This window comes from Cadophora gregata, assembly GCF_030347475.1.
Source record: "Cadophora gregata isolate MNR1 chromosome Unknown scaffold_3, whole genome shotgun sequence".
Taxonomy (NCBI): domain Eukaryota; kingdom Fungi; phylum Ascomycota; class Leotiomycetes; order Helotiales; family Ploettnerulaceae; genus Cadophora; species Cadophora gregata.
Window position 1 is genome coordinate 736,341 of NW_026695926.1, and position 21,877 is coordinate 758,217.

At 47.0% G+C, this 21,877-nt stretch overlaps 5 protein-coding genes across 5 annotated transcripts; 1 reads left to right on the top strand and 4 right to left on the bottom strand.

Moving 5' to 3' along the window:
• Positions 1 to 355: 355 nt before the first annotated feature.
• Positions 356 to 4,499, bottom strand: ONS95_008779 (uncharacterized protein; the record flags this gene model as incomplete). Its single annotated transcript, XM_058502332.1, has 6 exons — positions 356 to 2,142; positions 2,193 to 3,727; positions 3,777 to 3,917; positions 3,969 to 4,019; positions 4,069 to 4,243; positions 4,307 to 4,499. The coding sequence occupies 6 exons, from the start codon at positions 4,497 to 4,499 to the stop codon at positions 356 to 358; spliced, it is 3,882 nt and encodes a 1,293-aa protein (XP_058361260.1).
• Positions 4,500 to 4,919: 420 nt separating this feature from the next.
• On the top strand, positions 4,920 to 6,327 carry YIH1 (eIF2 kinase Gcn2p negative regulator). The gene has a single exon (XM_058502333.1). The coding sequence runs from the start codon at positions 5,091 to 5,093 to the stop codon at positions 5,847 to 5,849; it is 759 nt and encodes a 252-aa protein (XP_058361261.1). The 5' UTR covers positions 4,920 to 5,090; the 3' UTR covers positions 5,850 to 6,327.
• On the bottom strand, positions 6,328 to 8,635 carry ONS95_008781 (uncharacterized protein). Its single transcript, XM_058502334.1, has 2 exons — positions 8,047 to 8,635; positions 6,328 to 7,997 (listed from the first exon to the last, which is right to left on the bottom strand). Exons 1-2 carry the CDS (start codon positions 8,251 to 8,253, stop codon positions 6,426 to 6,428), a joined length of 1,779 nt encoding a protein of 592 aa, XP_058361262.1. The 5' UTR covers positions 8,254 to 8,635; the 3' UTR covers positions 6,328 to 6,425.
• A 531-nt stretch (positions 8,636 to 9,166) lies between these two features.
• On the bottom strand, positions 9,167 to 10,949 carry ONS95_008782 (uncharacterized protein). The gene has a single exon (XM_058502335.1). It carries the CDS (start codon positions 10,676 to 10,678, stop codon positions 9,389 to 9,391), a length of 1,290 nt encoding a protein of 429 aa, XP_058361263.1. The 5' UTR covers positions 10,679 to 10,949; the 3' UTR covers positions 9,167 to 9,388.
• An 8,031-nt stretch (positions 10,950 to 18,980) lies between these two features.
• ONS95_008783 (uncharacterized protein) lies at positions 18,981 to 19,316 on the bottom strand (the record flags this gene model as incomplete). Its single annotated transcript, XM_058502336.1, has 1 exon — positions 18,981 to 19,316. One exon carries the CDS (start codon positions 19,314 to 19,316, stop codon positions 18,981 to 18,983), a length of 336 nt encoding a protein of 111 aa, XP_058361264.1.
• Between the last annotated feature and the right edge of the window lie 2,561 nt (positions 19,317 to 21,877).

Here is a 21,877-nt window from a genome sequence, read left to right on the forward strand (position 1 = left end):
TTACCTTAAATTACCTATTCACCGGGCAGCCACACTATGGATTGGATGCGATGGCAAGATACCTACCAAGGTAACTAGCAAGCACAAGCCTATCGTTCCTCTCCTGAAAAGCCATTCACAACGAAGAATCACTTGCTTGCGTTAAACAGGAACAGGAAATTCGCACGCTACCCTGCCTTGAACAATCAACAGATGACAAAAATTGATTGGACTTACCTTCATTGCGCAACTGAACGACTAAAACTTTGTCTGAATAGCTTCAACTACTGGTCGGCAAGAAATCCCAAACTGCAACCTTTTCTGCAGATACAATAGACTTCTCTATTTCAGAGAAATTCGTTACAGAACCATGAGTTTAAATCCAAGTCTTTGGCTGCCGTTCATCCTCTCTTTCAAATGTTCGGGCCCATTTCCTCTTCCTCACTTCCGGGTTCCGACTCTTCAGTGGCACCACAAACCGCTGCTGCTCGATCCCAACATGGGTTTTCCCATCGATTCCCACAAATCTCCCATATCCAAATCTCTGCCCAGCATTCTTATCACCCGATTCCTTCCTAGTATAGCTAAAGTCTTGTATCGCCCTGCTGGCATATACATATGAGAAAATAGCTGCCAAGGAGGTCGGCATTCGTGGCAAAAAGTTCCTTGGCCTGTACATATAGTATATGATAGCCATGACGAGATGGAAGACCAGGATTGTAACTGACACTATGAGCATGGGTGGGGACAAGAATATCCTCGAAACTTCAATAATTTCCTCGAAGGGCTCGCTTGCTTGAACCGAAGAGTGGGCAAACACTCTATCTGAGTTCAAGCCAAGCAGTATGGCGAAGAGCTTTGTATACAATTGCTTCACCATGGGTGTAATTTCAGATCCATTCGGTGCAGAGGCTGCCGGATCGACTAGGCGTTGTGAGTTTAGCTCAATAGCAAGAAGAGAATTCATCCAATCCGAGGTTACACTCGTATTGTGCCATTGAAACCTCTTTGCCATGACCGGAGCTAGAAGATCGACAGTCTCTTGGAAGAGGCTGAGCTCAGTCGACCCATTGCCTGAGAAAAGTGATGTTTTGTTGGCTGTAAAGAGGCTCGTACGGTTCGAACTGACTATCCGACCAGTCGTGTCCACTACAACGTCAAAGTTGCTGGTTTCCACTGTTGCAGTGCAGGAGAGAAAGGTACTGGACACATTCGCGATCTGTGTCGAATTAATCGCCCCTGTTTCAAGATCAAAGACAACGGTTGAGGACGCTCGCACCCATCCGGCAACCAGCAAACTTGAGCAAAATCCTCCGTCGTCAAGACCTTTGGCTGGGAACATCGATTGCATGACTTCTAATCCTATGTTCCCTGTCGGAAAATTACTTCGAAAGCCGATGGTTTCGTTCAGTGCGTTCGTGACTGCTAGGGAAACACAAGTGGTTCGAGTGCCATTAGGAAGCTGGTGCGAAGTTGAAAGGAAAGCAGTCAACCCATCCTCACTTGTTTTAAATTCATATCCGTCAATCTCTTCGTTTTGAGACAAGCTGTTACAGTTTACCTGGGCGCCGAACCCTGTTGTAGTACCTCTGAACCCTTTCAGGACAGCGGAGATATCATTGTTCGAGATTTGGTTTGCGTTGCCAGGGGTAAACGGCAAATAGTAATTGGCTGCGTCTACCCAAGGAGGTAACGTAGTATTGCTGGTGATGTTTGACATTTCGATGTAGAAATGATCAAAGTATGAGATGGCAGGTCCTCCTATTCCGTCGATCCGAATTCTGGTGTTATTGAAATTTGGAAGAAGCTGTCTTTCAGAAGTAAAAGAGTAGTTCGCAGTCGTTTGGCCCTCGTTGATCAACGTGCTGAGTGAAACTGCGAGAAAGTTTGACGAGATGACAGTCAAGCAGACGGCCGCAAGAAGAAAATGCCCCGAGCGAAGCGCTCTCCAAACTATCAAGGGTGGTGGTAGCGAAGTATACCGGGCTTCTACGGACCTTGCGGACATTGCGTTTCCTTTTCGTAACTCATCAAACGGCTTCAGTAAGCACAAATGACGATTCAGCACGATCCAGATAGGCTCTAGCAACGTGGCAAAAATTGTGGGTACGTAGTTTTCGATGATGGAGAGGACTGTAGGGTTAGAGGATGGAAGTGTAAGCCCTTCTCACGATTAGCAAGTGCAAGGCCTGAAAACTATCCCAGATTATTACCGTTGTGTTTGAGGATCTGGGAGTTCAGGACGGTCAAACCTATGATTGCTGTACCTAGTACAATAACGAAGGCCGCGCCTGACCATATACGGAGTTCAACTGGTCTCAATGGAGGGATCTCGTCATGTCCTGAAGTAGATTGAATCGTGGTTGAGGATCCGAAAGGTAAGTCGCGGGCTCTCTCGGCCTGAGCGTTGACCTTTTCTCCCGGTATCCTTGTGGTCAAACAGTATACTTCTTGTGATAGACCTTCATCTACGGTCGTTCGGGCAAAGTCCATGGTTGAATGCGACTCCTTCCGGGATATTTGGCCTGCTTGTAAGACCGCCATAAGATCAGCAATCGAAGAAGGGTCTGTCTCCAGACTGCTTTGTCGGGAATGCGAGTGGAACCAGAGAAGTAATGTCATGATCGCGACAATAGCTAGCGCTATTTCTACCGCTATAGCCACAGGCCGAACTAAGATGATGGCTCCAGGGCTGTCCTCAAGAAGACCAGCAACGCTGTCGGAGGAATTGGTCTCAGTCACAGGTTCCAGCAAGGAATTAAATGCGGTCGTGAAGAGGAGTTGATGCGCTCGTTCGAAGGCAACTTTCAAGGCTGTAGACTCGGCTAAATCATCCACCCTGGAAGGATTAAGAGCTACTGCGAAGCCTACCATGTTGGAAACCGGCCACGTTAGATTGTATTTCATGAGGCGTGGATACTGCTCTAGAACTGCCCTATCAGGGAGATTGACCTTTTGGTTCGTTGGATTGACACCAGTAGCCAGGACATACTCAAAAGCGGTGGTATTGAGGATGCCTTGAATACTTTGAGCACCAGAGCTACTCCGTGACTGGTATGCTAGCTTTTGATGAACAATTGTGTTGTCTGAGGCGTTTACGGTAACTGTGACGGAATGGGAGCTGTAACTCGTCTCACAAAACAGCGCAGTGATATTGCTGTAAATGCCGCCCTGAACATGAGACTTGCCGGATGCGTATAAGGCTAGAAAGTTGTTCGAGAACTCGGCAGTACAATTAGGGTTCTGGAGTGACCAGTCAACGTGAGGATTGCTGAAATATCCGATGTAGTTGATCATATGGCTCCCAAAGTCGTGTGATACCGGTAGATTTATTTGCGATACAGAACAGCCTTTGCCATTGCGAAAAGTATAGCCGAGTTTCTCCACCTCAACGATTGCCGGAGAACATGATATAGAAGTGCCGAATGCATCTCTGGCAGCTGTCCAAGTCTCGGACGGCAAGGATCTCTGGACCAGTGTTGTTGGTCCGAAAGGAAGGACTGTGTAGTTCGCAGTGGTGAAGCCTGGCAATTTCTGGCCAAGCCATGATATTGCGTATGCTACGTTGAGGAAATTGGCATTCAGAACATGGGCCTGTCGATCCAAGGAGACGAGGGTAGCTGTGGTGCCCATATCAATATGCTTCGATCTCGTGACCACTCCAGTGTTGAAGATGGCTGACTGAAGGGGTGTTATGGCCCAGAAAACCACAAGCATAATAGTGCCTGCCAAAAACACGCTCCAATGTCTCAAGTTCGGTCAGAAAACGTATTAGCTTTCGAGAAGTTGTATCTTACCTCCTTTTGAGAGCTGATAATGGGACAAATGGTAAAAAATCGAATGGATACTGAAGTAGCAAGGAGTTCTGAGCTTGCGCGCCTTTGGATTTTGAAAGCTGAAACCAAGGTTCCAAGCGCTTGACGTCCAGATCAACCCAACTTGAAAGCGTATCAGTGAAGGATTTGTGCTAGCATAAGAGTTACACATACCTCCAGATCATGCTATAGCAGACTGCAAGAATGGTGGGAAAGTACAGATAACTACAACTATCTTTCAGCGCAGTTTGGGACATAAAGATAGGTGATGTACCCAAACGACGCGGCGGTCGAAATACTTTCAACATTCGTCGCAAACACCAAGCCGCCACCATTGCCATCTTGTGAGCTGATGTGTGATAAGACTTCTAGGGCAGCTATCATGATAATCGAGATGAGAACAAACACCCCGAGTATTGGACTCCGGAGTGTGACAGGTTTCCAACCTCCTGAGATGCCTTGTTAGGCCTCGACGAAAAGAGCCAGGGAGAACAGATCCAGCCCATACATACCATGACTGTTCTGGGGCAGCAAAGAAGCAAGACATGCTTTCCGACGGCACAGTCCAACCAACCTTTGAGTACGGGTTTCGTCAAATCTTTCGTCTTGAACTGAATGCACTGACACCACGGTAGAACCTGTCGCCGTCTTTGGCTGTGTCACCAAGACCGAGGCATTATGTTTCAGAAGGGAGCGAATTAACATGGCAAGGAAATAATGCAGGAAAAATAGTACTTATCACCGAAAGATGACTTGCGACAGAAAAGATATTACAGAAGGAAGATGGGAAGTAAAACCTAACCCTCTCGTATATATGAACGACACTCAGCCTTGAAACACCAACATACACTGAAAATAGCCGAATATCATCAAGCAGGAAGGGCGGCAAGCCTCTTGGGGGCGTCAAATGTAACCATGCTGTTGGCTGTATGGCGCGTTGTGCGGGCCACTGTGGAGGATGTCTGGATAGGGATCCTGACAGAGATGTGGAGTGAGGCTTCCAGACCCATGGATGAACAGTACCAAAGCCGAGCGTCTATAAGCAGTTCTCAATGTCCTGTTCTTGGATAGCATAAATTCCGCTCACTTGTTTTTCTCAGACTCGTGTCAATTCCATTTTTCAGAGACGTAATGTGAACAAAATGAAGAGAGAAGAAAGAGGCTAAGAATAGAACCATCTCATGCTCCTGAAACCACGCTAAGGACGCTGCAGGCGCCGATTGTGGTATTTGGATAAGCGCTACCGACCCACCAACCACCGTGCAGCATTTCCCAACCAACTTCCCAGCTTTCGAGATGAACGAAGACCTTTACAATGAGGTCGAGGCCATCAATTCCATTTATGGAGATGCGTCTCTCGTTGCTACCAGCGAGCAGTATGTCTTTGTGTTACAACTTCCTCAGCACGATACCTCGCTGAGAGTGAGCTTTCCTCCCGACTACCCCTCCAGCCCGCCGTCAGTTCTCGGCACAGAGAGCTCTGGAGGTCACTCCCGCAAAGGCGATGCTGCGCATATCGTCGACGTCTTCCGCGATGCTCTCGGAAGGCTTTACCAGCCAGGCGAAGTCTGTTTGTTCGATGTCATCGAGGAAGTAAACAGCAGTACCTCAGCACCAGATGTGATACGTGTACTGGAACCTGGGGACTCGCATGAAAACGAAAATTCCATAGGCGGCAATACACCAAGAATCGAAGATAACTCGCCACTCGAGCAGCATGTTCCATGGACCCTGTCGGACATTGTGGTAGAGATGAAGTCCGTATTTGTTGCACGAGCTGCCCCAGTCTCCTCGCCCGATCAAGCCAAACAATATCTCCAACATCTGCTGGACAACGACAAGAAAGTCCGCTCTGCAACACATAATATAACGGCCTGGCGTATCAAGGGGGCTAACGGAGTATCATATCAAGACTGCGACGATGATGGAGAGACGGCTGCGGGAGGACGTGTGCTTCATCTGATGCAATTGATGGATGTCTGGAATGTTATGGTAGTAATTACCAGATGTGCGTCATTCGGGCAGAGCCAAACCCTCGCCTCCTACCACCAGTGACCCTGGAACACCTGAGTTCCAAAAATCATCGCGAGACCTGTGTATACATGAGTAATGGCTGACTGTCTGCTTATTGCAGGGTACGGTGGTCATCAATTAGGGCCCAAGAGATTTAGCATCATCAATACAGTTGCGCGGGACTCGTTTGTGAAGGGAGGTTTTGTGCAGGAAGAAAATTCGGCGGCCAAGAAGAAGGGGAAGCGTTGAAGGACTGGAAGGTGAACTATTGGGCAAACGACCCAGCATCGAAACTATCGAATTCTCGTGTCTAAGGACACTTTGCAGAAGACATGTGGTGGTCATGATTCAGAAGTCAAACATCACTTACAGCATCATCCAGGCCATACGATTAGTAGTATGGGTTAGGTGGCTTAGGGATTTGGGTTGAGCGAAATGTGAGGAAGTATGGCACTGGAAATGGCAAGACAGGAGCAACCTCATGAATGGAAAGTGGAGTCGAGCCAAAAGCATGCGGACATTTCAAGAAATGATACGTGCCTATCAGTGTACTAATACTATGTTGTACAATTCCATATATGGTAAGAAAATCGGGCAAGCATTAGATACCAATACATCTCAATTTCGCAACATAGCCTTGAGAGAGTTCCTGTACATGGCGCCAGCCGCCACTGCCCCTGCTGTGGTAAGGAGACCGGCAAGTAATGCTGTATTCGACACCTGCGTCTCTTCAATAACTCTTGCCCATTTTGTTATCCCCTCTGCTTTGACTTCGGCCGCTCCAGAACCAATAACATCAAAGTCATCCCAGTCGATATAGCTCGTTCTTTTCTGATATGGAATTACGGCATCAGCCCAATTATTTGTAATCAAGCCTGCCTCATTCTTGTACCAGGAATTGCAATTCGGATCCGCGAATGCAGACTCGGCTAGACGACACTGGATCTCCTTGTTGTACGTCTCAACGACTTTAATCTTTGGCTCAATCCGAAGTTTCTCGCCTTTAGACCTTGCAGCTTTCACCTTGCTGATCAATGTGTTGATATACAGCGCCTGCGCTTCGATCATGAGGATGATGCTGTTGTGTCCAAGATTTGTGTTTGGGCCTGAGAGATAGTCAACAAGGGAAAGTAGCAGAGCAGAATTCCAGAGATGCTTACCGTAGAGCATGCTAAAATTTGGGAGGGTTGGAACTGTCATTCCAAGATATGCAGATGCGCCAGAGGACCATATGTCTTCAATCGACCTGCCGCTCGAACCATATATCTTGATTGGGTACATGAACTGAGTGGTCTTAAAACCTGTTGCCAGAATAAGAAGGTCGAAATCGTGCTCCCTGCCGCCTTCAACCTTGACGCCATTGTAAGTAATGTTTTGAATCGGCATAATTTCAAGGAGCACATTCGGGCGAGTGAACGTCGGGAAGTAGTCATCAGTGATGATGACTCGTTTGCATCCAACCGCGTAGTGAGGCTGTAGCTGCTCACGCAACTTGGCATACTTCTCCCCTGGGAGTTGGGCTTCCATCTGATTCTTTGACACGGACATCATGAACTCATGCACAGGTGATTTGACATCAAAGACTACATCGAAGAATGATTCTCTACAATCCATCAAGCCTGCACGATACCTGCGGCGGACGAATGGTAGATACTTGTAAGCCGCTTGACGTGCCGGCGTGATGGGCTTGTCGTCTCTAGGGATGACCCAGTTTGGAGTCCTCTGGAAGACTGTCAAGCTCTTGCAGACTGCTGCAATTTCTGGAATGATCTGGGCGGCAGTGGCACCATTGCCAATAATCCCAACCTTCTTGTCCTTCAGATCGTAATCCCAATCCCATCTGGCCGAGTGCATCAATTTTCCCGTGAACGAGTCAAGGCCTTGAATGTTAGGATACTGAGGGACATTCAGTTGCCCAACACCAGAGACAAGGAAGTCTGAAGTGACCGTGTAGCTTTGTCCAAACTCGGAGTCCTTGCTACCCAACCTAGCAATCTTTGTCTTCCATGTGTATGTTGTCTCATCCCATTGTGCTTCTTCCACTGCGGAATTGAAGCGGATATGTTTGTACAATTGATACTTATGTGCGAGATCCACGAGGTAGTCGAGAATCTCCTCCTGTCCAGGGTATTCTCGGGTCCAGCTTGCATTTGGTTCGAATGAAAGCGAATAAAGGTGGCTCCAGACGTCCTGTGATTAATCAGCTTGGAAGCTCTCTCTGCGAGTATGGCGAGCATACGCAGCAGCATCCGGGATACCGCTGATCATTCCATGTTCCTCCAACCTGATTGCCTTTCTCCACAATAATGAAGTTGCGTCCGTTGCCCTTGCGTATCATATCAATCGCAATTGTCATGCCAGAGATGCCTGCACCGATGATCAAAACATCTGCCCTGTTCGTGTTTCTACCATAGTCGACGGTTGGTGAGGAATTTGGATCGGACATCCTGTATTCGGCAAGAGGAGCGTGGTCTGTGGAGGTTTTTTGTTTTCTTAGAAGGATGAGAGCTTCAAGCGTTGGAATTGCAATTTTGAGGTAGCTTGTCAAAGAAGGAAGACATCGTAAGAGCGGGCATAGCTGGTTCGCCTGGGTAGGATAACCTCCTTGGACTCCTCCACTACCACTCGTGGATGGCAGTACCGGCTCATCGAGAGGGGAGGCATAATGGCTGCGGGGGAGGAAAAGGCGCACAGAATGACCACCGATACCTGTTCCTATTGATCGAATTGCGGACGAAGGGCTAGATATCCAGCGCCAAACCAAAGCCGTACAAGCGCTGGGGAAGGTTTTCCCCAGGCTTGATGAGGGGCAGGAATTTGGGTCAACATGGTAGAGTAGGTGTTGGTCGGTATCTTGGCTTAGTTATCCTTACCCCACATTTCGCTTGCGTTTAGTTCCTAATGCCAGCCGATAGCCGAATCGATCCTCCCGTACTCGTATCCGGACCGGATAAGCGACCAGCAGGTCTTGTTTTCTTTGCTTATCAAATATACTTTGATCTACAAACTTTAACCTTTATTCCGACTTCCTACAGTACTGTAGATTTCATATTAACTTTACCCATAGCAAGAATACCCGGCTAACACATTTGACTTCCCTCCTTTCCTTGCTTCATCTCGCATGCGGCCCTTGAAACCACCTCTGTTCTGGGGCTTGCTCGTGCACCTTGCACATGTCAAGTGTTTTTTCTCTCTTGTTTCCTCTCTCACCCCCACATGAACCTAATGCTGAACTCAAACGGTTCCTGCGCTGGTTGAGACGAGCTTTCATGAGTCAAGACAGTCTAGACCCGACGACATCAAATCAATTGTCACATCACATCAGTTGTCACATCACATTGCAGCAATGGGGGCGTTTTCATATCAAAGAGTGTCTTGATTCATTGGGCTATTTCAATACGAAGTGCCCTTCTTTTGTGTTTTCACCTGGTATATGCACCTGTACTCTCCCCATCCAATGAACTCCTCCTCATAATGCCAAAAGGGTATGTACAAGAAATGTTCCAAACGCCATCCTATGCTGCTCCCCAAATGCAAAGAAAGGAAAGACTGTGCTTATCGACCGGCGATGAAGCATGGATCTAGGATTTGTGGAGGTGGCGACGGACATGGGCGTTAGAAAATCTGAGGGCGCGCTTCGCCTTTCCGATGGCAGTGATGTTGATGGCGGTAGATTGTCCAGCGGTGCAGGTAGTACCAGCAGCAAGTTGTTGAACAACTGACCAAGTACCACTTGCACATTGTTGGAAGGATGTTCCACCGATGCAGTTCCACATGCCGTCAGTACTGCAAGCACTTCCAGCAACTTCAGCAGTTCCTGAGCCTGTTGTTCCGGTAGATGTTCCTGAGCTTGGCGCTGGTGAGGCTGAAGAGGCGACTGGGCTTGCAACAGGAGCGCTGCTGGGGACTGATGATTCTACTGGGGCGGCGGATACAGCTGGGGCGGCAGAAACTACTGGTACTAGAGTTGTTTGGCTTGCGGGTGGCTTGACTGTTGCGAAGACTCCTCCAGGAATACCAGGAGCTGAGGTTGGCTTCTGGGTCGCCTTGGGCGACGAGGCTGCTGCCGAGGTCGCGCCACTGCCAGCACCAGCAGTGGGTGTAGCCCCTCCACCGACAGCCTTTCCGCATGAAGCTCCAGTCGGGGTTGCTAACGCTTTGGATGTGGCTTGTCCATCTAGTTCAAGCGAGTCTCCTGGGTTTGGAAAGATCAGATCAGTGGAGTCCTGAGTGCCGCATCCGTTGTTGATGTTGGCGATGAACATGTCTGGTAGAGAGCTGTAGGCGGCTTGGTCGCGTTCCATCAGCTGAGTCGCATTTCGTGCCTCGAGTTCGTTTTCGTCACTGCGCTTGGAAGACCCAGCAGTAAGAGTGATTGGCGCACAGTTCATGTACATCTCACGGTTGCCGATTTTGTTGAACCAAGTCCATGCCATCACAGCAGTCCCAGTTGGGAGATCAGTTGGGACTTTGAATGGATACGAGTCCGGGTTCACAGCGTTTGCATTGTCCCCGTTGTTGCCTGCGACACCCTTGATTGGGCAGCCACCCTCGATAGAGTGGATGACTTTCCAGGTGCTGCTCGCTGTTGGAGCTTTGTCGTATGAGATGGATACCTGGCATGAGCCTCCGCCATGGGTGGCACTGCCAGTGAAAGACAGGCTTTGAGTTGAGCCCAGAGGCCATATGTTGCTAGCCCCCTCGGCATCATATACGCCAGGTCGTTGCTTGCAAGGGAAATCTGACCCGGAGGCATCGAGAGGGGAGTTGTTGAGAGAGGATTTTCCGAATGGGGTTGGAGTGTTCATCACCATGTGGGAGCTCCCAAGAGCTGCAAGTCCGAAGATTGCGATGGTGGTTGATGAAAGCATATTGATTTTGGTTGATTGAGAATAATCGTTCCTGACGAGATGGTCTCTTTGGATGATGTGAAGTTGTCGTTTAAGGAGTGTAACTTGGCAGTTGATGATATATGTACTGGTTGACAGCTAGGTCGGTGGGTGCTCGAAAGCTCGAGGTCGTCTGGTGAAAGAATGTGTTTGAGACTGCCACAGGCAGATGTCAAGGCAAGGAATCGAAAAGGCGAAGAACAAAAGGACTAGCCCGAGAAAATTGCAGAAGACTCGAGAATGATGCCAAGAGTGTCGATGATGAAGAAAATTGAAACAGAGGGTGACCGGCCATCTTATATCTTCTGTCTGTGCCATTCTGGCCACTATTTTCTCGCAAGGGGCAGACGATGGGTCTCTTGCTGGCACTACCAGAACGCACTACTGTACAGTACTAGGACCCTTGTGTTCCCCAGCTTGCTTGCAGCTGCTGGATCGAGAGGATTGCTGCAGGGAGTGCACGTTAAACACAGCCCTTGACTGGCCATCGGAGGTCGAAGCCAAGACACTCCTGCTTGTCAAACACGCACTGGGAGGTCCACAAACGCCACTCTATGTTCAGCTCGCGCTGGATGAGTCTGAAAGCTTGAGAGACAACCAGGCCACTCGACCAGCTTGCCTCATCAAGGTCTAGCAAATATGAAGCTTAGATGATCGATTGGGCACAGGGACAAACGCTGTTCAGACGAGCACTGACGTGCGGAATGCGCAAGGGCTCGATAGGCTGGCGAACATTTGTTTCGACGGTTGGCGAAACATAGTACGGGGTTGATCACATCGCCATCGTGCCGTGCTGCCCCTGACTAGATATGTCGGCTGCTGCCAAAATATTCTAGCCAGGAACGAAAGGATAGCTTCATGTGGCATCTCACCAGTTAAAAAAGTGCATCTCCTAAGAGTCAGGATATCTGTTCAGGGTTGAGCAGTTCAGGAGGTGCTTTTTGCCGTGCGTGTGCATTCAGACGATGTCTCTGCAGCCAATGGCCTTGCATGATCGCCCCTCGCCTATGTTAGTGGCTGAAGAGGGCAAAGCTTGGCAGGGCCTCCAGGGAGGCTGGCCAGTGAGGAGGCCCATCGTCCCAGTGCCACGAATGCGGCGCATCGCTCCCTGGTCCAGCCGGTCCAGCAAATGTGGTCCCCTGAATGGGCCCGAAGAGCCCTGAGCCTGTCCCTGCTGCCCCCCTCGAGCCCCCCTATTTTGGCACGCTCCGCCCCTGTCCAGCCGATTACGCTTGGCCGTCCGAAGGTCAGCCCCAGGCGACCGGGCCTAAACCCGGCCCCTGGCCACTGACTGGCTGGAAGCTGTCGGACTTATGCCGACTAGCGAGGTGCTATCCGGTGAGTTGAAACCGGGACTGTCTCGTCATGATCGAATAGGAAAGTAGGGACGATATCCTCGAGTTCGTTGTCAAACTCCAGACCTGTGTAGAAAATTCCTTCCTGTGATGACAGAATAAGGTTACTTGGTTTATGGTTCTTACTCGTTACACTGGATTTCAGCGAGCGGCTACAGTATGATCAGACCTTTCCCCACCTCCATCCATGCTGGGAAAAGGGGGCTGGAAAGGAAAGAACCAGAATCACGAGAGCGACAGGATGTCTCCGTTCGGACACACCGCCACCATATTCTGCATGAAACCTCTAAAAGGACCCCGCTCCGATGGATACGATGATCATCGTGTAGGGACTGTACGAGTACTGTATGTCCCGAGATTTCGTGCACTCAGCCACACGGCATCATGGTCGAATTTAACAAATATCTTCGGCAATCGCATCGCATGAATTTTGACAGCTTAATGCTTTTTATATCCTTAAGTGGCAATGTTCATCCCTACAGTCAAGCATGGCCGAGGCCTTATTTTGTGAACATCAAGACCTTCTTGGTAGTTGATCCGCGAACAGGTTGCTTGTCGAGCTGGACATCTGGCGAGCTTACGTGGTTCACGAGTGGATGAGCATGAGTCTTCGTTTCGAAACCTTTGGACGCAATCTCATTGGATTCAAGCAGCCAAGCGGCTGTCATCATCAGGATAGAGATAGGATCCCGAAGCTCTGTTCCCGACATGACCACTGACAACCATTTGTTTTCTGCGAGTTTCTTCAACTCTTCATGCCCGTCAACCATTTTCCTTACCTGGGCTGTCCGCCGCGCCTAGCCAGTCGGAAATTGCGACTTAGCACGATACGCCTTTCACCGCGACCTCATGTCTTTTGTTGTAGAACATGTGATTGTGATGGCTCGAATGCTGAGGCCATCCATCTACTGGCAGTCGATTGACCTCGGACCTCGCTCTCAGGGTCAAGTAGAGGCACTGCACGCAATGTCGTTGTCGTGTTGAGTTTCCTTTCCGATCAATTTTGGAAGTCTTCAATCTGCAGCCTTTGGCTCTGTTGTGAGAGCCGCAGGCTGCTGCAGTGCGAAGTGTGCTGGTCACCCCGCAACGGCAACAATTCCATAATCTACGTATGGAAGTGCAGATATGGTATGACTCTTCGCCCCTGAAATAGAAAGTACTAGGTCTTGGGACGTCATATTTGCTCAGAGTGCACATTCTTCGCGAGACTCAAAGTCAGACATTTTCGGCCACGGCCAGAACCACGCAGTGGTATGGTCGGGCGCGAATCTTCGCCGTTGGGTCAAAACCGACAACTCAAATGTTTCTTTGCAAGGATAATTAAGCATAAGATTAAAGACCAACTGCAGATGATAAGCTTCTAAAACATGTGTTGGTGCTGTGCTGGCAAGTAACCGTGGCCGACCATGACCACCTGCAACCTTCGGCGCTAAAGTACTCCCTCCCTATGATGCCAAGAAAAGTCACCGTCAAGTACTGAGGTTGCATGTCCATTCCCATCAACGTCGTTCCTCTTACCCGCCTCCTTTCCGCGGACCCACGCTAAGGAAACGTGATCTTTAAAGATGATTGCCCAACCATCGCTGGAAATTTTACTCGCAACTCCTAGCTATGATGCACAGAGATAATCTTCTGGCCTGTACCAATATGTCTGCCAGCCTTCTTCTATTCTCAATCTTACGCATGTCTCTCCATTCCCTGCTACAACGACTTTTGTCGCGACCAATTTAGGACTGTCAACGATGCTTTGTGTCGATTAAGCATAATCCAAGAAAGGATACGATTTGAATTCAGCATCCGATGCTTTCATTGCATACAGTACCGAGCTTTGTGAAAGAAGTTGAACTGGCACGCCAAACCTCAACCAAAATATCAAATACTAGCATCACGATTCTATGAAAGAGGTTATGACCTTCGGATTGCTCAACATCATTGCATATGCCTTATATAAACCCCTACATTAAGCTTCGTTCTCAACACATTGTCCATCTGCACACTTTCAGTATTGTCCTGCAACATTCCTTCATTTACTTCATCGTCCAGCTCATCCAACTTGTCCTTTCCAGCTGAGTTAAGGGGGAAAACATACGGAGGTGCGGTACCAGCGATGATACATTTGTCTGTCTGGACATGATGATTATAATTGCCGTAAGAACGGCGGTGGGTATCGCTGCTCACCGTTCAAGACTCAACGACGCGATCTAATCGTCTTCGGCTGTCAACCATATCTCTCTGCTCATTTCGGTGTCCTGGAATGTCCTCGGCCTGGCTCTTTTAAAAATATTTTCATGCGGCTCTCTAGGCATTGCGACTTGAGAAGTCCCATACCCATTCAGTCAGCCTTAACTACCTACCGAACAATAATGTCAGCTGCATCGAAGTGCTTTTTTTGTCAGGCCAGTATATTAAGTAGACATACCTGCTAATTGACTCATCCCGAAATAGTCTTGCAGTGTTCAAATCAAGTGGTGGCTGCTATACGGTGGTTGAAAGCTAAGGATATATGTTCACATGAAAACCACCATAGTTCTGCGACTGGTTTTTCTTCCAGGCATGGTATCCAGGTCACGTGTACAAGGATTCTGTCAACAAATTTCTGTGTTGAGGCTACCATGGGTTGGCAGACTAACAGTGTTACTCTAAGTGGATCTACTATCTAAACAGGGACACCTTCTCCTTGGATATTCAGCCTAGCTGTTTCGTACCATCATGCTGAACCTTCCAACGTCTGGTGTATCAAAATTACGCAAGCATTCAGTTTCCACGGATCTTCTTATGCTTCGCTAGACATCTCAAGAAAAAGGCTGATAAATACTGCTGCATATTGATGCAATCCGATGCCATTTGTCATATCCACCTTTTCGCGATACGTTCGTATCCTCCAAATAGAAGCAAAGCGCTTATTTTCATTCTAGGTTGAAGTTCGGAGTCTGCAAGCTTTCAATGTCTCTCATGGGCTTGTCTAGAAGTCTTGTTAGAGACTGGAGTAGAGTGTGAACACACGAACGACAGTCGCTGCGTGAATACTTCTATGCCTGTAGAATAGAAATTTAATATTTCTCCCCAACCTTCCTGTGGAATCGTTTGTTGTACATTCTGGGAGAATTTGTGCTATTTCGTGTGACGTGGGACAAGTTTGCCTTTCTTTATCAACAGTTCTAAAACCCACATTTCAAGATACAAAGTTTTTTTTTCAATTCTGAAGGTGTTTTAAGACCGAAATGCTCTACGATATACTTTATTGGCTATCCCCTAAGCTGCCGTTCAGAACATATATTTCTCCAGGGGCCGAGCGTAGCGTATGTACCCTGTAATTCAGGCAGTCACTAGAACTTTAGCGCCTCGCTTCAGCACTACGCCCTGTAAAAGTGTGTTAACGGCAGCTTAGGGGATAGTTATCATGGTGGGATGACAATGATAAGGTATCGATGCTAATATCTGGCTGTGAGCCTTTCGTTTGTTTACTTTAGTCTGAAAATAAGCGAGGCAGTAGACTTTGCGACGGTTGGCTATCAGGGACTTCTCACATTGACTTTAGGGGGACCTGAGTACAATAAACTATTGAGTGAGCGAGAAAATACCTTATATAAAATATTTACACAAAAGAAACGTAACCGTTAGTATATCAATGAGTTTAAATAAAAGGTATAATTTTGTATAATCTTGCGTAATGGCGTAAGCGAGGCAGGGCGATATTCCCAGCTTGTTGATGTGAATGTCTTTACTTGTGTGCTACTTCCAATATTTAAATGGCACACGATCACTCAGCATCTTTAATCACTCGATTTCTCCCATTCTATGATTTGAAGAGTATATTGGTGGGCTGCCGTGGTGTCGGCTTCTCGTCTTCGTCAAATGTCTGTAGCTTCGTGTGACAAATAGTCTGTATCTAGTATATCCTATGCCATCCTTTCTATCCTACCCATGTGAGCTCCAGCGCAATGCGCTGCAACCTAGTCAGGGAGAAATAGAAGAGCTTCAGAGATAGCCCGCGAAATGGTCATCGTACTGAACACGTGTTTGAGATCGTGGTGTAATTTTCACTGTTAATCTCGAAACGCGCTTGTGAATATCAAGTTGAGGGCTCTCAAGATCAGATTGCGACATGATAACTACTCTTTTATATTGAAATATGAACAAGACAAAAGGATACGATAGGCAGATAGTGATTATGCATATAGACGAAAGAGTACATAAATCTGCTTTGATAATACTTTGAGACAAATACCACACATCTTCCACTAAACCTTGCCACCTTTCGTTGATATGGCACGGGTCTAATTCTGATCTGTTCTCGCCTAGATTTATTTCTATGTAACCATCATAATATCTACGTGTCCCACCACCATACTACACTTGCTATTGATAGATCGAAACGGCTCATTCATCTCCGATTTACGATTCCACATCACTCTTGACGAAATCAAAGTTGAGAATCTCCAAAATGCTACTCCTAAATACCAAACGAGATTGGGAACGCCAATTTTTGAATATACCGGAGGAAGTGAAGTTGCTTGAGAATATCGAGAGTAGTGTTGAATAAACGGTTAGTACATTGTTTGTCTCCACACCTTCGTGTTCCTAGCAGCAACCCAGTGGAAAAATGTATGATCGAGACAATAGACAGAAGTCTCTAAGAAAATCCGGCAAACTTTCCAGGTGTATGAAATACATGGCGTCATTGGGAAGAATGACGAGGCGAGACATGTGGATAACAACAACAATAGTCTAGAACTGATGTCACAATACGGATTATTACAAAAGGATCCAGTTTTCGAGCACTTCGTTCTTCGTCTCTGTTCAAATGGCGAATATAAGAATCGCCAAAGCAGAGGACGGGACGTGTACTCGTCCTTTATCCTATGGTTCAAGAGTGAGTCGGCATATACTGCCCAGGCTAAATACAACTCCGAGGGTTCAAGTTGTAAATCGAAATGGAAAGAAGATAATACAAACAGAAACCTGATAACTGAATGCTTTACCTCACGCTTCGATTTGAAAATTAGAAAGATACCTTGGAGGAAAAGGAAAAGAAGGAAGAGGAGCATATGGAGCGAAGATGAAGGAGGGAAGCCCGAGTCAGCAAGAGACTCACAATGAGTTTGAAGGAGTTTCCTCAGATTCCGTGATCTTTACTCGATGCGATGGATTAGGGAACAGGCATCTGTCGGATCTGACTTACGATAACTTTCTTTCAGATGGATTTAAAGCTCAGATATGGAAGGCACCTTGACTCCAACGCTAATTATGAGTAGGGTCCATGGATGGGCAAGACATGGCTCGCTGACTGACTATTCCACAAATACCTCCACTTGAATATGACCCTTTTCTTTCTTTCCTTTTTCCTTTATTTTCCTTTTCAGCCTAACTGTCTTAGAGATGAATGGTTTGTTGCACATCGCACTTTTTGGCCCCACCTTCCAGAATGAACGCAGAACACGTTTGTTTCGTTCCTTCATTTATATCTTTATTGGCTGTCTATTGAGTTGTCTAGGGGACAGATGCTCTATTGCATATCGCAAACATAAGCCTCTTCCTTGGCCACATCTCAGCTGCACATGGGCAGTCGGGTAAGGAACGCACTCCTCGTATCCCCTAATTTAACTCGCTGGAGATAATCACTTGTGAGATCTGCAAATCACAGCTGACCACAGCTGATCTTTCTAACATCCAATCGCATTGCCTGTACTGTCAGTGGCCAAAGATGTTCAACGCAACTCTTGCATGCTTTGTTGCATGTCTTAATGCAGGAGCGGGTGTGGCGTATGTGGATCACAGCTAGCCTGAGTCGAATAAGCGAGCAGTTCATCCAGAGGAGGTGGGAATAACGAACCACCGAAAAAGCAGGATGGTTGTCACTCAAGCTCGATATAGTAGAGAACAGAATTGTGGATTTTCAAACATTTCCTTATCTGTTGCTTACTTGAGACTTCCGATGCTGGTATTGACTTTGTCTACCCGAAGATCTCCGAAGTACTATGAGGAAGAAAAGAGCACCAGCCAAAGCCATTTTTTCATGTGCTAATATGCAAAGAGCACTAAAGTAAAATGCAACAGAAAAATAAGCAGTGCTCAGAGATCTTGTGATATGTAGATCATTTATATGAGAACACACCTTCATTTCAACTACTTACTTCTTTGAGCCAGCGTCCTCTCACAGGTAAACTTTGGTTTTGCATTGGAAGTGATCCATGAGAATTCGCATGCACTGCGTTAGAGTCGTGAAAATTTTCAGCTTGCACGACTACACTGTTTCAATCAGGTTGATTGAAATGCCGATAAGAACACTAAGACGAAGGAAGGGAAAGGAGTAATTCTAATGCAGAATGTACTGACCAGTCAAGAAACGACCGCAGGCACACCCACACAGAGAAGCAAGCTATTTGCCGGGCTCAACCTTCAAAACGCGTGTGTACTCAATTTTCTCCATGATAACTCAATGTCGATAATCTCTGACCTCTTTGTCTAATGTTACCGATGTTTCCAGGCTTACCAAACGATACGCGTCGCAGATGAGCAATGGGAAAGTCATTACGATTTAGTCGTGTAATAAGAGTACAATGTTCTAATCACAATTTCCCGTGCCGAAACCCTAATCATTGACTGCCTTGCGTTGGTGAGCAGGCATACGATTTTGTATCTTAGCTCAAAGGTGCTAACTAGGAATTGCAGGTAGTGGCTGCGAGTTTAGTCATCTAGAGAACATAGATAAAATACCAAAAATCTCTAAATTGACTGCTACCCAGGATAATTTGTTCGGAAAAAGATGCTTTTAATTCAAAACTGGACTTTGGGCTAATCCTGTTCCACTATTAATGTATACCAGTCCCTGCTAGCTTTTCGAATGGAAAGATATCGTTCTACACTAACAAAGCTTGGCACTTCCCAGTACCCAACCTTTACGCCTTTCAATATCCCGTAATATCTTATTAAGGAGACAAAACATATGCCAAGTCTTGCAGAGATTCCGTTGTTCTGTCTCCACCAGGAATGATCATCCCAACAGGGTTGGAAGTAGCATTAAGCACAACGGAGCCCGAGTCTGCTTTAGCCGAAACAGCACTGTATGGCGAATCACGAGGAGTGATCAGAGTAACTTGAGCCGTGGGTTTGCCGTTGACAGTGTCTGGAACGATTCTGTCGATAGTATTTCGTTCTGCGACAACCCAGTACTGAGTCGTGAGACTTGGTGGCTTCAAATAAACTTCGGCGCAGCCATTTACTGGTGTGTTCACTGCTGAAGTATGTCTGAGCAGCAATGACATCTTTCTCAGGAAAATAGCTTAGCAGTGGGTGGTTGAACCCACGCTGCATCTTGTAGCATACAAAGAAGGGAACTATGACAGTCAGTACTACTTATTATTTAAAACGTACAAGGTCATGATACCTCATTCGAACGCTGTACCGTCTTGGCCTTGTGGTTTTCGATAGCCACAAGACACCAGTCGAGGTAAGCAAGTTCAGAATCGCAGATTTTTGATGTTGCATCTACCTTTCCAAGTCCATTGACCCATTTCTTCGTCGCGATATCAACCATTCCCTAGAAGGCCTCTGGCTCAGGATACGATCTTGCCTACGCCGTTACAAAATCTTTTCAACCATATTAAATTTATAGTCGAAACAGGTTTCCAAGCTGGGAGAATCAGGTCAAGGATCCTAGAAAAGCACTTTTGATCCATTGGGGAAGGCCACTCAGCTTTACTACCGAGACCTGATGGCAGAGTATGACCATTTGTGAAGCCAAAAAGCTTCGACCCTTGGTCAATGTACGCCGTCAGTGTTCCTGTCTTACACTGCATATCGTTGGCCATCTGGCCAATTGACGATCCAAGAGAAGGCAAACTTCGACTATAAGCAGCGCTGAACACATGAGATGTATCAAAGATCGTAGGACGGTATCGATGAAACGCAAATCGAGCTTGCATATATCGATGAAAATCCTAAGCACAGTCAACGAATATACGTAAGGTATTCCACCGATGCAACGTGGATGTACTTACTCCTCGACAGACCAGTCACCTTGCAATTATACCAGCAAGAGATTTCATAATATCGTTTACGTCTTGATCTGAGATGTGCCGTTCTTGCCCAACACTCAATCTCAGAACAATAGGAGTAACAGAAACATCGTATTCGTCGTGGACAAGAAAGCCGTGTCGAATAATGTCCAGATTCCAAGTGACAGGAAGCGATTCGAGCCAAGCCGTGACGAGAGGACACAGGCAATATTTCCAGCTTTGGGCAAATTGATGGTTGTCACAGATGGCAGTGACTCGACGAGGCGGATATTTAGTTTCGGGGTCCATGGTGACCTTTGATAGTGCATGAGGTTTGTTTGTTGCTATCAACTCAAAGTCCAGGACTCTATAGCGAGTATTCTGGTTGCCGTCCAGAGGAATAATATTCGGAGTGCGATTTGCTGCTCCTGCGCCTAGGGCATCGCTCGGAGCGATTCAGATGCTAGGGACCAAACCTAGGGACGGAAAAAGGCCTTCCATTTCGATTCTGGTACCGGTTATTTCTGTTATGTCAAAGGATGGGTGGGTATCTAAATCTCTGTAGAACTGTTTTTCTGCCTCTTAACTGGCCAAAACAAATGATGGCGGATCAATGGTGGGCGGAGAGGAGGGCGAACGTGCTGTTGAGGTGGCGCAGGCGTCTTCCAACTTGAAAACGAAATAGATTCACCAGTCCTGTAGTCAAGAGACACCGGTACCTGAGGATTGGCAACAATGCGTCCACATATATGTCAACAAATAGAACAACAGATTATAAAGGCAAGAATACTATGTTAATTACTTGTAAAATCAATAGCAATACGATTGATGTTCCCTAATGAAGTAACGATAAGGAAAGTAAGATTCTATTAGCGTAGAAATGAATACCAGCCATCACGTAGGTAGGTAAAGCCACAAACGACCCCCACCTTCGCCTAAACAGGCAGTACATCTCTACCAAGCTTTGTATTCACTTCTACATCAAAATTGTTATTTAAAACAACGACAAATGCGAAGATCTTTTCTCCACATATCCACGTTCTCCGTCTATTATCTAGGTATCTAGAGTCTCATAACAAAAGCTTGTAACATAAGTGGTTTGAATACCTATCGAGCCCGCTACCCCGTGATTGGTACGTTGACCAGGGAACCACCCCACCGACCTCGGGAGAAATAAATTTTGCAGGGTTCGGTATGACTATTCCGGAATGTCTGCTGGACGCAATGTAATCAAGTAGAGCAACCCTTTTTGAAGCAAATTTTAGTTACTAATTGCAACAGCTGAATACTCGTGTTCAAGTACTCGGTCTATCTTCAAGCAGTCCTCCAATACCTGCGGTCTACTCCGAGCCACCACAGAGGGCTCACTTAACAGCCTCGATAGAATGTGGCGGAAAGGCTATTGTATATGAAAAAGACATGTTCTTCTTTTCCATTCTCGTGGGAAAGACATTTTGAATAAAGACTGAGGGTTTACCAGTTGCAACCTTCTTGATCTGCCAAATTCACTCCTCAACGAAGGTCGATTGACGTCTATACGCTGGGTTTGAGATGGTCCCACGGAAGCCTTGACTTGTCAGTACCCAGCGTGAATCCTCTGTGACCTGGTGGCACTGTAGTAGCCTTATCACTTTCATAGGCCAGAGAAATCTGAATTCACGTCATCGCATCGGAAGGTATCAATGTGCTCGTATCGCCTACCGAAGCTGTTGAAAAGAAGCTGTTTGTTTTGTTCAAACCCGAAAGTGGTCAAGTGCGGCCAGCTAATTCTAAGCGATATGGTTGTCAAAGCTGCGGGCTGTTCCTTCACTACGGGGTCCAGCTGCCAA

Coding starts and splice junctions, on each gene's coding strand:
- YIH1 (XM_058502333.1), top strand. CDS start 5,091: ATGAACGAAGACCTTTACAATGAGGTCGAGGCCATCAATTCCATTTAT.
- ONS95_008781 (XM_058502334.1), bottom strand. CDS start 8,253: ATGTCCGATCCAAATTCCTCACCAACCGTCGACTATGGTAGAAACACG. Junction 7,998..8,046: donor GGTATCCCGGATGCTGCTGC/GTATGCTCGCCA, acceptor GATTAATCACAG/GACGTCTGGAGCCACCTTTA.
- ONS95_008782 (XM_058502335.1), bottom strand. CDS start 10,678: ATGCTTTCATCAACCACCATCGCAATCTTCGGACTTGCAGCTCTTGGG.